This window comes from Hylobates moloch, unplaced genomic scaffold, assembly GCF_009828535.3.
Source record: "Hylobates moloch isolate HMO894 unplaced genomic scaffold, HMol_V3 SCAFFOLD_14, whole genome shotgun sequence".
NCBI classification, from domain to species: domain Eukaryota; kingdom Metazoa; phylum Chordata; class Mammalia; order Primates; family Hylobatidae; genus Hylobates; species Hylobates moloch.
The window spans coordinates 14,910,402-14,923,413 of NW_026652289.1; the positions used below are offsets into that span (position 1 = coordinate 14,910,402).

General features: G+C 39.8%; 1 protein-coding gene across 12 annotated transcripts in view; it reads left to right on the plus strand.

Moving 5' to 3' along the window:
- The window catches only part of TIAM1 (TIAM Rac1 associated GEF 1), a 457,120-nt gene that overhangs the window by 360,799 nt on the left and 83,309 nt on the right, over positions 1 to 13,012 (plus strand). For all 12 annotated transcript variants that reach the window (XM_032174685.1, XM_032174689.1, XM_032174683.1 and 9 more), the window contains 2 exons: positions 1,823 to 1,993; positions 9,463 to 9,567. In XM_032174685.1, the coding sequence (XP_032030576.1) occupies positions 1,823 to 1,993; positions 9,463 to 9,567 (276 nt within the window). The remainder of the gene's footprint in view (positions 1 to 1,822; positions 1,994 to 9,462; positions 9,568 to 13,012) is intronic.

The following is a 13,012-nucleotide window of genomic DNA, read 5'->3' on the forward strand; positions in this document are numbered from 1 at the left end:
TTCATCTTGCATACCATTATTAGTCCACATTTAATACTGAGATATCTTCTCTAGACCACAGAACTTGGAAACTGCCAAAGTTTTTCCATTGGATTTCTGTGTAACATTTTTGGTTTTCCATTTTTCCAAGATACGTCTTTCTCCCACATCCTGGCTAGAATGCCTTGTTCTCAGAGTGTTTCGACGCAAAACTTGGGTTGCTCCAGTGCTAAGGGGCATTTATTTAATGTGGCACACTGGAACAGAGTCTGAATATTCCAATTATAGTTAATGGGATTTAGGTATGTTGGTTGCTTTTTGACAGTTCCTTCCCTGGAGTCCAACTTATCTGCTAAAGCAACTCTGTTCAAAGGCGAGGCTGAAATTATCTTCCCCAGTTGGATTTAGTTTAATGGCTTTTACAAAAACGTTTCCCCGATTCTTGGATCCCATTCTTCTTTTGAATGGAGATTATATTACCACCTCTCAGCCTTCATTGGGAAATTTCTTCCTTCTTGTAATTTGCGGATACCAGCCTTGTTCTTGGTCATCAGTAGATACATATTTACCAACTAGTGGCCTGGTTATAAATCAATAATGAAGGCCTATTACTTAGCATATATTGAGCATCAATATTATGTTTACATTGCTGAAATCGAACATCATTCTTTCCTTGCTTATTTCGCGGGGCTCCTAACATTGTATCAATCTAAGGAACATCCTCTGCTTCATCTGCTTAGCTTGCTTCGGTTTAACCCAGCTGCTAAAGGAGGACTTCCGACCCTTCTCCCACGTTCACAAACTTCATTCCACTCCCTGGTCCTCAGGCAGAGTGATGGAGAGGATACAGTGATGGCAGCAAAGGAGGCTTGTTTTTGCTACATTGTGCCATGAGGTTATCCGTTAAGTTCTTTGACCTCCAGAAAATGGAACTGTCTCTGTCCCCGGGTCGGGTTGTGCTGAAGGTCCAAGGAAAGCACAAAAATGATGCTGTCTATAAATATAAATATGTAGTGCTAAAACATTATCTTTTTGAAAAAAAAATGAATGGGGCTTCATCATTGCCTTGAACTGTGAAGTTCTCATGGCAGATGTGCTTGCTTTAGGAATTCCCTGCTTGAAACTTGAAATGAGTTTGTGGAAGAAATAAGAACCATAAAGCTGAGCTGAATGGTGACTTACTTACTTTCTTTCTTTCTTTCTTTCTTTCTTTCTTTCTTTCTTTCTTTCTTTCTTTCTTTCCCTTCCTTCCTTCCTTCCTTCCTTCCTTCCTTCCTTCCTTCCTTCCTTCCTTCCTTCCTTCCCTCTCTCCCTCCCTCCCTCCCTCTCTCTCTTTCTTTCTTAATTTCTTTCTTTCTTTCTTTCTCTCTCTTTCTTTCTTTCTTTCTTTCTTTCTTTCTTTCTTTCTTTCTTTCTCCTTCCTTCCTTCCTTCCTTCCTTTCTTTCTCTCTCTCTTTCCTTCCTTCCTTTCTTTCTTCCTTTCTTTCTCTCTCTTTCTTTCTTTCTTTCTTTCTCTCTCTCTCTCTTTCTTTCTTTCTTTCTTTTTTCTTTCTTTTCTTCTAAATTTTGATGACCACTTATTCATGCCGTGATCACCTATGGATGCTGTGGGCCAGGTGTGAAGCCTGCCTCACAGCTGAAGTTTGAAATCTCCCCATTGCACCATAAATCTGCTTTCTCAGTAGTTTCTCTCTCTCCAAGGGTTACCCTGCCTCCCACCACTGCCTCCGCTTCTGCCCTGGGCTGTTTTCATGGGAATCGGTGATTCCTGTGTGCAGTCTGGGGATCTAGGGTTGTCAGAGCTCCACTGCTGCTGCCCTGCTAACTTTATTTCTTGTTATAGAGGGAGAAAGAAGTGGTCTTACCTAATGTTCACCAGCACAACCCTGACTGCGACATTTGGGTCCACGAGTATTTCACTCCATCCTGGTTCTGTCTGCCCAATAATCAGCCTGCCCTGACAGTCGTCCGGCCAGGGGACACTGCACGGGACACCCTGGAGCTGATTTGCAAGGTATGGAGCTGCTTTGGGTTGTTTCTCCAAGAAGAGCAGAATGGGGTGTAGGAATCTTCTAAGGCATGTGTGGAAACCCAGAGTTGTGTGGGAGAGGAAGGTGCTTAAAACACACCTCCCTTTCATTTCAGAGCAGCATTGCATTCCTTTGTGATAATATTCATAATTATATTAGTGAATGCTTCACCTTTGGGAGGAGAGGAACTCTTCTCAGTAGCATCTTTCAACGTGTGTGTTTGATAGATTTCTAATGCACATATCACATGCTCATTGCAAACCTTTTAGAAAATCTAGGTGAAGAACACAACAGAAAATTAAGGCCACTCTTATTCACGAAATCCAGAAATAACCATTGCAAAGATTTTGACGTTTGACCATTCATTCTTTTTTCCACACACATGCAGATACATGTGTTCAATGGCATCATATTATGGGTACTGTTCTGTCACCTGCTCTTTAATCAGTAACTGATACACTATGGGCATCTTTAGAATTGGGGAAAATGGAAGGAAATAGAAGTTTGACCTTCATTGGTGGGAAATTCTTCTTTTGTAAACACAGAATTAGCCTTTTTAGAAACATGACAAATGATTGAGCTCCTTTTCTCTACTTTCACCTTAAACCATGGAAGAAATGCCTTGATCTTTTTATTTTTATTTTATTTATTTATTTTTTTTGAGACGGAGTCTCGCTCTGTTGCCCAGGCTGGAGTGCAGTGGCGTGATCTCAGCTCACTGCAAGCTCTGCCTCCCGGGTTCACGCCATTCTCCTGCCTCAGCCTCCCGAGTAGCTGGGACTACAGGTGCCCACCACCACACCCGGCTAATTTTTGTATTTTTAGCAGAGACGGGGTTTCACTGTGTTAGCCAGGATGGTCTCGATATCCTGATCTCATGATCCACCCGCCTCGGCCTCCCAAAGTGCTGGGATTACAGGCGTGAGCCACCGCGCCTGGCCGCCTTCATCTTTTTCAAAGTGAACCTGGTTTCATTTTTCCCCGTGAAGGGCAGCCAGCTGAATAGCCCTGAGTGAGGGGAGAGAGAGGAAAGAATAACTTTACTTGTATGCTTGTTTTTATTTTTACATAATGAGTAGCATTAATAGTTCTATGTCGCAGTCGTATCAGGTCTGAGCCTGAGAAAGAGCTGAGACTTTGCCATTGTACACATGGAGGAAGTGAAGCTCAGAGGGCCTTAGCTACTTGCCTGAACTCACATCACAGTCAGTTGCAAAGGAGAGACTGAGCCCACGTCTGGCTTCTCTACAGCTGTGTGCATCCTGCAGTGCTGGGTGTCCACAAGAACTCTCAGAACCTGGGTTAGTCTTCAGGAAGGAAAATCAGTAAGGCTCAGAAGAATCTAGAATATATTCTTAGGGGAGTGAATTGGTCTTCTTTGGGGCTGTTAACAATAAAAATGAAAAGCTTTTCTATCACAATTTTATCCTAGAAGAAGTTGGATGGGTAAAATGACGTTTTAAAGATCTCATCATTCAACACAATGTTTGTAAATACTGAATGACTTTCAGTACCTCCGCAAGTACCTCAATTTTGTAGTTCTACTATCAGCAATTTTTGTATTTTTAAAAAGCAAATCACAGATGGCTTTTTAAAGAAAAAACATGGCTCTTCATATGAATCAGGGAAATGGACAGTCCAACTCAAATTAGCCTCTTAAAATGTCTTATGTATGTGGAAGAAAAATAGAAGAATCACTTGTTTTGGGCCATAACCAAAGTCAGCCCTGACATGGATGTTAAAAATAAATGATATCACCTCTCCGTGTGCTTTGAATCCTTCATGTATGAGGGTTCTAGCTTTTGGAGATAATGGTATCTCAGTTCACAATTTTTTCATGTTAATTACTTAACAAAATTGGTCTGTAGAGGATTTCTGCATTTCTTTATTTATAATTAGCACAATTCTTTAGAGACCCATTAACATTCTGCAGAGCTGAAGAGTTATTGTCAGATCTGCAGATGAAGGTGTTAAAAGTAGGACTTTCTGGCTTTTTTGTATAAGCCCAACTCTGGAAGGTGTTTCCAGAGGAAAAACATGGCTTTGGAGTATCCTGTGCACATTGGCTTTAAACTCGATCAGGAATCGAAGGTTAAGCCAAAGTTTTCCAATTACCATTAATTGGTGGAAGATTGATCAGTGAGTGAAGCAATGAATGATTGGCCCACTTTACGTGTGTTTCAAGGTTTTGCTTTGGAAAAAACTAGGGGAATGAAGAATAATATTGTCATTGCCAGTTAGAGACCATATCTAGGTAATGTAGTGGACCTGATCCCCTTTAAAGTGTTTATTTCTGTCACCTGAAAGGTTTCCGATGGCATCATTAAGGTACAAAATCCCTTTCTCCAACAGTAAAAGTTAGTCCTGTCCAATTTTCCCTGGGCCTTCTTTCTTTTTACCAAGACACAGAAATAAAAGCAAAGACAACGCGGTGTGGAACAAGCTTCTATCTCATGAGTTTATGCTGGGCACGGTGGCTCACACCTGTAATCCCAGCACTTTGGGAGGCTGAGGAGGGCAGATCACTTGAGGCCAGGAGTTCGAGAGCAGCCTGGCCAACATGGCAAAACCCCATCTGTACTAAAAATACACACACAGAGAAAATCTCATGAGTTTAAAACTGGAAGACTTGTGTGTGCATTTCAGAAATTGATGGTCTTTGGAAAAGCACCCATGTAGGAAAAGTGATATAGTATGCTCAGGGCCAGATGCCTTCTAAAGCTTGCTTCTTCCTTGGAAAACACCTTATTGTAATTAGTGGATCTGATTTTATTCTTAAGAGGGAAGGAGATAATGGGGAAAACAGTGCCCCATGTTATTAACAATCTAATATAATGGCGAATGGTTTTTTTTTCCCCATTGAAAACAAAGATGATTGTAAAAATGCCTGTCTTTTGTTTCATTATTGTTATTCTCAATGTTTGGTGATAGATGCCTTCTCTAATATTTAATAATCAATCTGTTTCTTCTGTCTCCTGCATTCAGCTCATTCTCTTTCCTATTCTATCTGATCCACATCATTTCACATCAGTTTGCCATCTGCCATCTGAGCACCAGTCAAGTTCTGGTATAGTAAATGTTTCAAGATCGTCATTTCATGTACAATTCATGTCAGAGATGTTACTGGAATGATTGTTGCTAACTATAGCAGGTAACCATGTTGGCCTATAGGTTTTGGATATATTCTGATCGTTAACAACTACAAAAATAATTGCAACATATTTTCATTCATTTATACCTACTGATATTATTCACATATGACCATGTGTCAGTTTTATTTCATGCTTTTACTACGTCAGCTATGGCTTTGGATATGCTATAACCATTGGCGTTTAAAGAAAGAAAAGGTTACTTTGAAGGGGAGGGAAAATATCTTTAGAAATTCTACAATAGCACTTTGGTGTGTGTGTGTATGTGGATACATATTTCTGTATGCAGTGACTACATGTTTGTATTTCTGTATGCAGTAATTGCATGTTTGTGTGTCTTCTAGAAGTTTGACTGAAATGGAAGAATATGAAGAGAAATAGAAGAGCAAAACATAATGGATTAGGAGCTCTAAGGCAGTAAATTCTGAGACATGTTATCTATTTTAATTGGTGCAAACTATTTACTGAAAATATCTACATTGTGTTTTGCTGTTTCATCCTTTGAAATAGTCATAGTAATATGTGAATTTAAAAAATTATGCCAACTAAACTAAAAATTGTTGTACTGTAATACTTAGGGTATAATTTGTGGCTGCATTGCCTCAAAATGAATCAAATGCTAAGTAACTTAAGTACATGTACATTGGAAAACAAATTTATACCATTTAAATTTTTTCCTAACTGAATTTTCCTTGAATGTTTTACAAGTCTCAATTTTCTTTTGAATTTTCACTTGAATGTTTTATGTCTAAAGCAAGGCCACACATTTATGTCTATGTCTAAAGCAAGGCCACACGTTTAGAATTACTATGTTTAAATATTCATTAAGGAAATTCCTTTGCACAAAGATGTATTCTGAACATGGTTAGTTGTTTGACTTGCTTTGATATTGACTAACAGGTATCTAAGGAGCATAAAATTCTTCTTGATCGTTCTGAGGATCTGATTTAATTAATTCATTAGGATTTTCTTTTTATGTTAGACCAGCCATGATTAACAAGGGCTCATAATTCAGAAACTTTTACCAAAATAATAAGACACACTGGTATATATTTTGATCCAGTGTCCTGTTTTGAGAGTAACTATTTACGGACCAAAATTAGGGCTCTTAAGTTACAAGTAAGACCATTTTAATTTTCATGTTTGCTGCTTGTGCTGATTTTTATTTTTTAAAGTTATCAAGACATTATTGTAACTTAAAGAAGTTTGAAAAATATGATGGTTGGTGGCAAGAATCTTTTTTTCCTTTTACTTATTTATTTATTTTTTTGAGACAGGGTCTCACTCTATCCCCCTGCTGAAGTACAGTGGTGCAGTCATAGCTCACTGCAGCCTTGCCCTCCCAGGCTCAAGCAATCCTCCCGCCTCAACTTCCTGAGTAGCCTACAGGGACTACAGGCTCACCCCACCATGCGTGGCTAATTTTTGTATTTTTGATACAGACAGGGTTTCACCATGTTACCCAGGCTGGTCAAACTCCAGGGCTCAAGCAACTAGCCCACCTTGGCCTCCCAAAGTGATGGGATTACAGGCACGAGCCACCGCGCCCAGCCAAGAATCATTCTTATTACCATTGCTATATTTATCATTCTTTAGTTCTCTGCAATGCATTACACAATTTAAATGAGGTGCCTTGACATTCTCTGCATGTTTGTATAAATGTTTTCAGTACTGTAGCATTTAGGGGATGCTGGAGTTCTCCGCGGTCCACACCAGGAACACCTTAGGCTATTTGTGCCTGACAGTGGGCTGTCTCTCACACTGAAGTTTCAGGAACCAGAATCTTCTTAGGTGAGGTTGCTGTTTTGGCCTGATTTCTGGAAGACAGTCTGTTTCAGTGGCAGTCTCATTAAGGAGTGCCCACAAAGTGTTTATTAATGATGATGATAAGGTTTCCAAGTGAATTTGTTCCTGTTACTAAGAACCCATGAAATTTCATTTCTTTCCCTTCCGCCTCAGTCGGAAACAGATGGTGAACCAAAATTTTTGCTTCTAATTAAAGATTTCAGTGAGGACCCAGGTAGGTGGGAAGCATTTGCAGCTTCGATCTCTCTTAGGAAAACTTTTCTTGCTCATCACTTCACCCTAAATATTAGTATTTTGTTGTTGTTTATTTATCTTGATGATTCTCCAGCAGTAAGTAGCACACTTAAAAAGTCCCTGTTTTATGTTTCCCTGGGCTTTCGCCTCCAGCCTTATTATCTTTGACATCAACAATCTTGGATCTGTCAGACATTGAGCATCTGGTCTCAAATATAGGCAGTGAAAGGACAAAAGCCAGGTGCACTGGGACGTGTTCGGTGAATGGCATCTGTGTCTGGCACAGCAGGCTGCAAACTATCATATTACTCAGGAGAGGAGAAAGGTGGGGGCTCCCAAGAAGCACTGATAGAAAACTTTATCCTTCTGCTATGTGTTCAGAGCAAACTCATTTCCACTTTCTGGAAATGTGCTTTTGCAAGAATGCAGGTTGCCTGTCCTGCAATATTTAATATTTAAATATTTAAATTATTTATTTAAAATGCTAAACCACTGCTGCCTCACCTCCCACATCTACATAGCTTTTACCTGCAGCTGCAGACACTCCTGAAGACTGCATTTATGTTGTATTAGTTTCTGTATTCTCACTACTGCACACGATATCTGGTGTATCTAAGAGTTCGTTAGGTGTAACTGAATATATATTACTGGAATAATTATTGGAATGCTGTTAGTTTGGCTTTAAAAATATTATTTTGAGGGTGGGGTAAGTAGAAAGAGTACTGAACCAGTTAAAATTAATTTTATTTATTTTGAAATAATTCTCACCTGCAAAGCTTTGAATGTGAAGAGGTTTTATATTTATTTTGTGAAAAATGTCCAATTTGTATAAAAGTAGGGAACAATGTAATAAATTCTCATGTATCTATCACCTAGCATCTGTAATGATCAAATTAAGTTTTATCGATTTACTCACTCCCACCCCCAACTCTTATTTATTTTGGAAGCAAATTCCAGACATTATATAATTTCTATCTATTAGCGCTTTAGGATGTATCTCTAAAAGATAAGGATGCTTAAAAAAATCACTTGGTTTAAACATTTTCTCTCTAGCAATATATTTTCATGTTGCCGTGTAACTTTCGGAAAGCATTTTCTTTTTTCCCTGTATCCTCTTGACGCTCTACTGAGAATGATTTATAAAACCATGTTGGTATTATTACTTATTCCTCAAAATTAATTCAAGGATTACTTTTTAGACAGAAAAAAAAAAATCTGTTGTCCCATCCTGGACCAAAGGAGAAGCCTTGAAAATTTCAATTTTAGAATTGTTTTCTTTGAGCGAGTCATTCAGTGTGTTTCCATAGTTGGACACATGCCTATTAGCACTGCCCCCGGAGGGAGCCTCACTTGGGGAGTATATAAATAAGACTGAAGTCCAAAAGCCTTGTCTTCACACTGACTCGCTTGCAAATGGACTGTTAACAACTGTCCCACTGTCCCCATGTGGTTAAAAAAACAACTTTGCCCGGGCACAGCTTTTTTCTCTCATTGTGAATACAGTATTTTCTTGCCTTTCTTGTTACCCTTTTCTTTAATGACCTATCTATGAAGTTATATTTAAGAACCTTTTTGATCTGCTGTGTTTTGTTGAAAATTTTACCAGTGTTAGAGAGCACAATGAATCAAATAAGGAGACGTGGAGATGTGAGTCCCTTGTTTCCATTGAATCCTACCCTTGATTCCATTGAATCAAGGGTATGATTCCATTGAATCATACCCTTGGAATGTTACCAATGTGTTCAATGAAAGTTATTTTAAAAGTTTGCATTTACGATGCAAACTTTTTAAGAAGTATAGAAACCTTATTATCCCCATTTAGTATCAAATCTCTATTGGGCCGGGCGCAGTGGCTCACACCTGTAATCCCAGCACTTTGGGAGGCCAAGGCGAGTGAATCACCTGAGATCAGGAGTTCAAGACCAGCCTGGCCAATATAGTGAAACCCCATCTCCACTAAAAACACAAAAATCAGCTGGGCGTGGTGGTGGGTGCCTGTAACCCCAGCTCCTCAGGAAGCCGAGGCAGGAGAATCGCTTGAACCCAGGAGGCGAAGGTTGCAGTGAGCCGAGATTGTGCCATTGCACTCCAGGCTGGGCGACAAGAGTGAAACTCCATCTCAAAACAAAACAAAACAAAACAAAAAAACAAACAAAAAAAAACTCTATTGGTCGTGGGAATACCTAATACGTTGGTGGAGAACTAATTATGCCTATTTACTATTGAACAGGCATTTTCTTTCTTTCTTTCTTTTTTTGTCCCAGACACATCAACTGGATCATTCTGCTCATTACCTGCGCCTGAAATTTCTAATAGAAAACAAAATGCAGCACTATGTTCCACAGCCCGAGGAAGACATCTATGAGCTGGTAATGTTATGACTGTTGTCCAAGCACATTTTGTGGCAGATTATCTTCAAATTATGAGTGTTCTTGTGTTAATTGTAGTTGGTGGAGTGGAACGAGTTCAAAAATAAATGAGCTTCATTCATAGCGCTTAAGTTGGTGGAGATGGCCTTACTTAGCTCAGTATTCCAGAGTGGAATGACCACCTTTGTTTACGCACGAAGCACTGCAGTGCTATCATGAAAAATCAAAATCTAGAGCTATCTCTTAGATAGAACTTTAGTCATTATTATAATGCTAGCTTTCCTTGCATTGGCAATCTTTTATTTTATTGTATTTTAGTATTTTTTATTTTGTTGTTTAGAGAGAGGATCTCATTCTGTCACCGAGGCTGGATGGAGTACAGTGGTGTGATCATAGCTCACCTCAACCTTGAACTACTAGGCTTAAGTGATCCTCCTGTGCCAGCCTCCTGAGGAACTGGAACCACAGGCACACAGCTCCATGGCTGACGAACTTTTATTTTAAAATAATTTTTTTTTTTTTTTTTTTGGTAGAGGCAGGATTCTGCTTTGTTGCCCAGGCTGGTCTTGAACTCCTGGGCTCAAGTGATCCTCCCACCTCAGTCTCCCAAAGTGCTGGAATTACAGGCGTGAGCCACTGCGCACGGCCAGTCTTTTATTTTAAATTGGTGACTTAAAAATCAGCTGGTTGTCATTACAGAAAACAGTGCTAACTCTAATTTTGTGTGACATCCGTAGGCATGTTGAAACTGCTGGGTCAAATCTTGTTGGGTGAAAAAAGCTGCCATCTATGTCCTAGTCTTTTGGAACTGTATTTATATAGCTTCTCGGGGACATTTACATATATTTGAGTTTGAACATACTTATGGGACTGGGGTTCTGAATTAGACCTGCTTACTAATCATGTGGAACTGGCCAAGAAAAAAAAAATGAAATGCTAATCCTCAATTTCTAGGATTTTACAAAGATTAGAGATAATATGCTTATTTGGTAAATTACAATGGTTGTTATTGCAATAAGCCCAGTGACAAGCTCTTTGCTCTTTAGCAAAGTGGTGTGTTTGTCAGTTCCAGGAAAGAAACATTTTGGGAGCAAGGCGCCTCTATTTTGGAGTTCCTGTGTTCTCTCTGTACTTAGTCATTCCTCTGGGGGCTCTGACTGCTTGCCATGGATGTGTGAATAACAGTGACTTCAGACAGGGTTTCACTACGGAAAGCGGAACTGAACATTTAAACCCAAGTATTATTCTCTTTTTGGAAAAGGGAAGCATGATTTAAAAATGACTAGGAAATTGTGTTTTTTGTCGACTTTATTGAGGTATACTTTACATTTAAGAAAACTCTCGCCAACTTTAAGGACACAACTCGATGAGTTTTGACAGATGTATGCAGTCTTGTTTCCACTGCTGCCATCATGCTTTGGAACATTTCTGTTACCTGAAAAGTTACCTTGTGCCCCTTTAAGGGCTTTTAAGGAAATAGAAGAGAGGGTGTGCTTTTGTAACACTTTTAGCATGTTATGCAATAGATTATCAAAATAATGAGCCCTTTTTCAACTGTCACTTAAATCAGTAACTGTTCTGTGTTCAGTACATTTAACAGAGAGGGCTGATGTATTCTTTTTTTTTTTTTTGAGACGGAGTCTTGCTCTGTCGCCCAGGCTGGAGTGCAGTGGCGCGATCTCGGCTCACTGCAAGCCCCGCCTCCTGGGTTCACGCCATTCTCCTGCCTCAGCCTCCTGAGTAGCTGGGACTACAGGCGCCCGCCACTGCAACCGGCTAATTTTTTTTGTATTTTTAGAGACGGGGTTTCACCGTGGTCTCGATCTCCTGACCTCGTGATCCACCCGCCTCGGCCTCCCAAAGTGCTGGGATTACAGGCGTGAGCCACCGCGCCCGGCTGCTGATGTATTCTTTTTCTGGCCTGGGGAAAAGGCCAGTCTTGGTGCTGCTGTATGAGTAAAGGAAAGAAAACCCTTTTTTCTTACTTAAAAAAGGGAAGTGCTTTCCTGCTAACACTGGAAGAGTTATTAGATTATATATTTTGCATCTTGGGGTCAATGAATATTTTGCATCCTGAATTACAGGGATCATACCTAACCAGGTTCCATGTTCCTCATATTTTACACATAAGAGGTATAGGTACTTCAGACATAGTTTTTGAAATTATATGGACTCATTTATTATTTTTAAGCCTTGCCCATTGTGTGGTCTCCTTCAACATAGGAAACTAAGGTGTGCCAAGCTTAGTCTGTTTGGATCTACAATTTTTGTATGCAGATAGCTATATATGTATTTTAAAAGAATCTAAAGTACAGGGAGACCATCGTATTATTTCTTGGCCTGTTGCAGAAGGTCTCCAGCCCATAGATCTCTAAGGATGCAAATGCCACAGTCTTGCAAAACCTCTATTTTGACCAAGGTTCTTAACTATTTTGTCCTTTGGATACTTTTGGTAGCCTGGTGGAGCCTCCAGACTCCTTCTCAGAATGATATTTTCAATCGCATAAAATAGAATACATAGGATTATCTGTGCCCTAAATATATTGAAATGGTTCTCAAAAATATTTTTTGAATTATAGGTAATATATTTTCTTATTTATTAGCTCATTAAATTATAAGACTTAATAGGTAGACATAGACCTAATAGCCAGACCATTAAATTACAAGACCTAGCGGTAGATCTAATAGCTACCACTGTTCTGAGGTAACGATGAGCATAAATAATATTTTGAGACATTAGCAGCAGCTAAAACATGATATGAAAATAACTGTGATTTCTATTCGTGATGGAGTCACAGGCACTGCTACTATTACTATGTTTGTTGCCTACCTTCATTTAGGATAAAAGGAAATGCTGATTTTCAGTTTAAGGTTTGTAAACATAAAGATATCACTTTTTTTTTTTTTCTGTGATGAAGTTTTGTTCTGTCACCCAGTCTGGAGTGCAGTGGTGCAATCTTGGCTAACTGCAACCTCCGCCTCCTGGGTTCAAACAACTCCCTGCCTCAGCCTCCTGAGTAGCTGGGATTACAGGCGCCCACCACCACGCCTGGCTAATTTTTGTATTTTTAATAGAGACGGGGTTTCACCATCTTGGCCAGGCTGGTCTTGAACTCCTGACCTCGTGATCCACCTGTCTTGGCCTCCCAAAGTGCTGGGATTACAGGCGTGAGCCGCCGCTCCCAGCCAATATCACTGTTTTTTATCATCCACATTCACACACCACTTGAACTCTATCCATGGGTCCCTGGTTTTGAATCCCTGCTTTAGGCCATTAAGCTGGGCATAGCATCATTCTGAGACAGGGGGTTTCTGAACAGCATTCCTGGATGCTTTTTGAGAGTCTGCAGGTATTCAGTGTCTTGTCCCTTACTGAGTATGCGTCAGACCACACACGGTTAATTGGTTTCCCTGGCTCACCTCCATTTTGATTTTGATGGACATG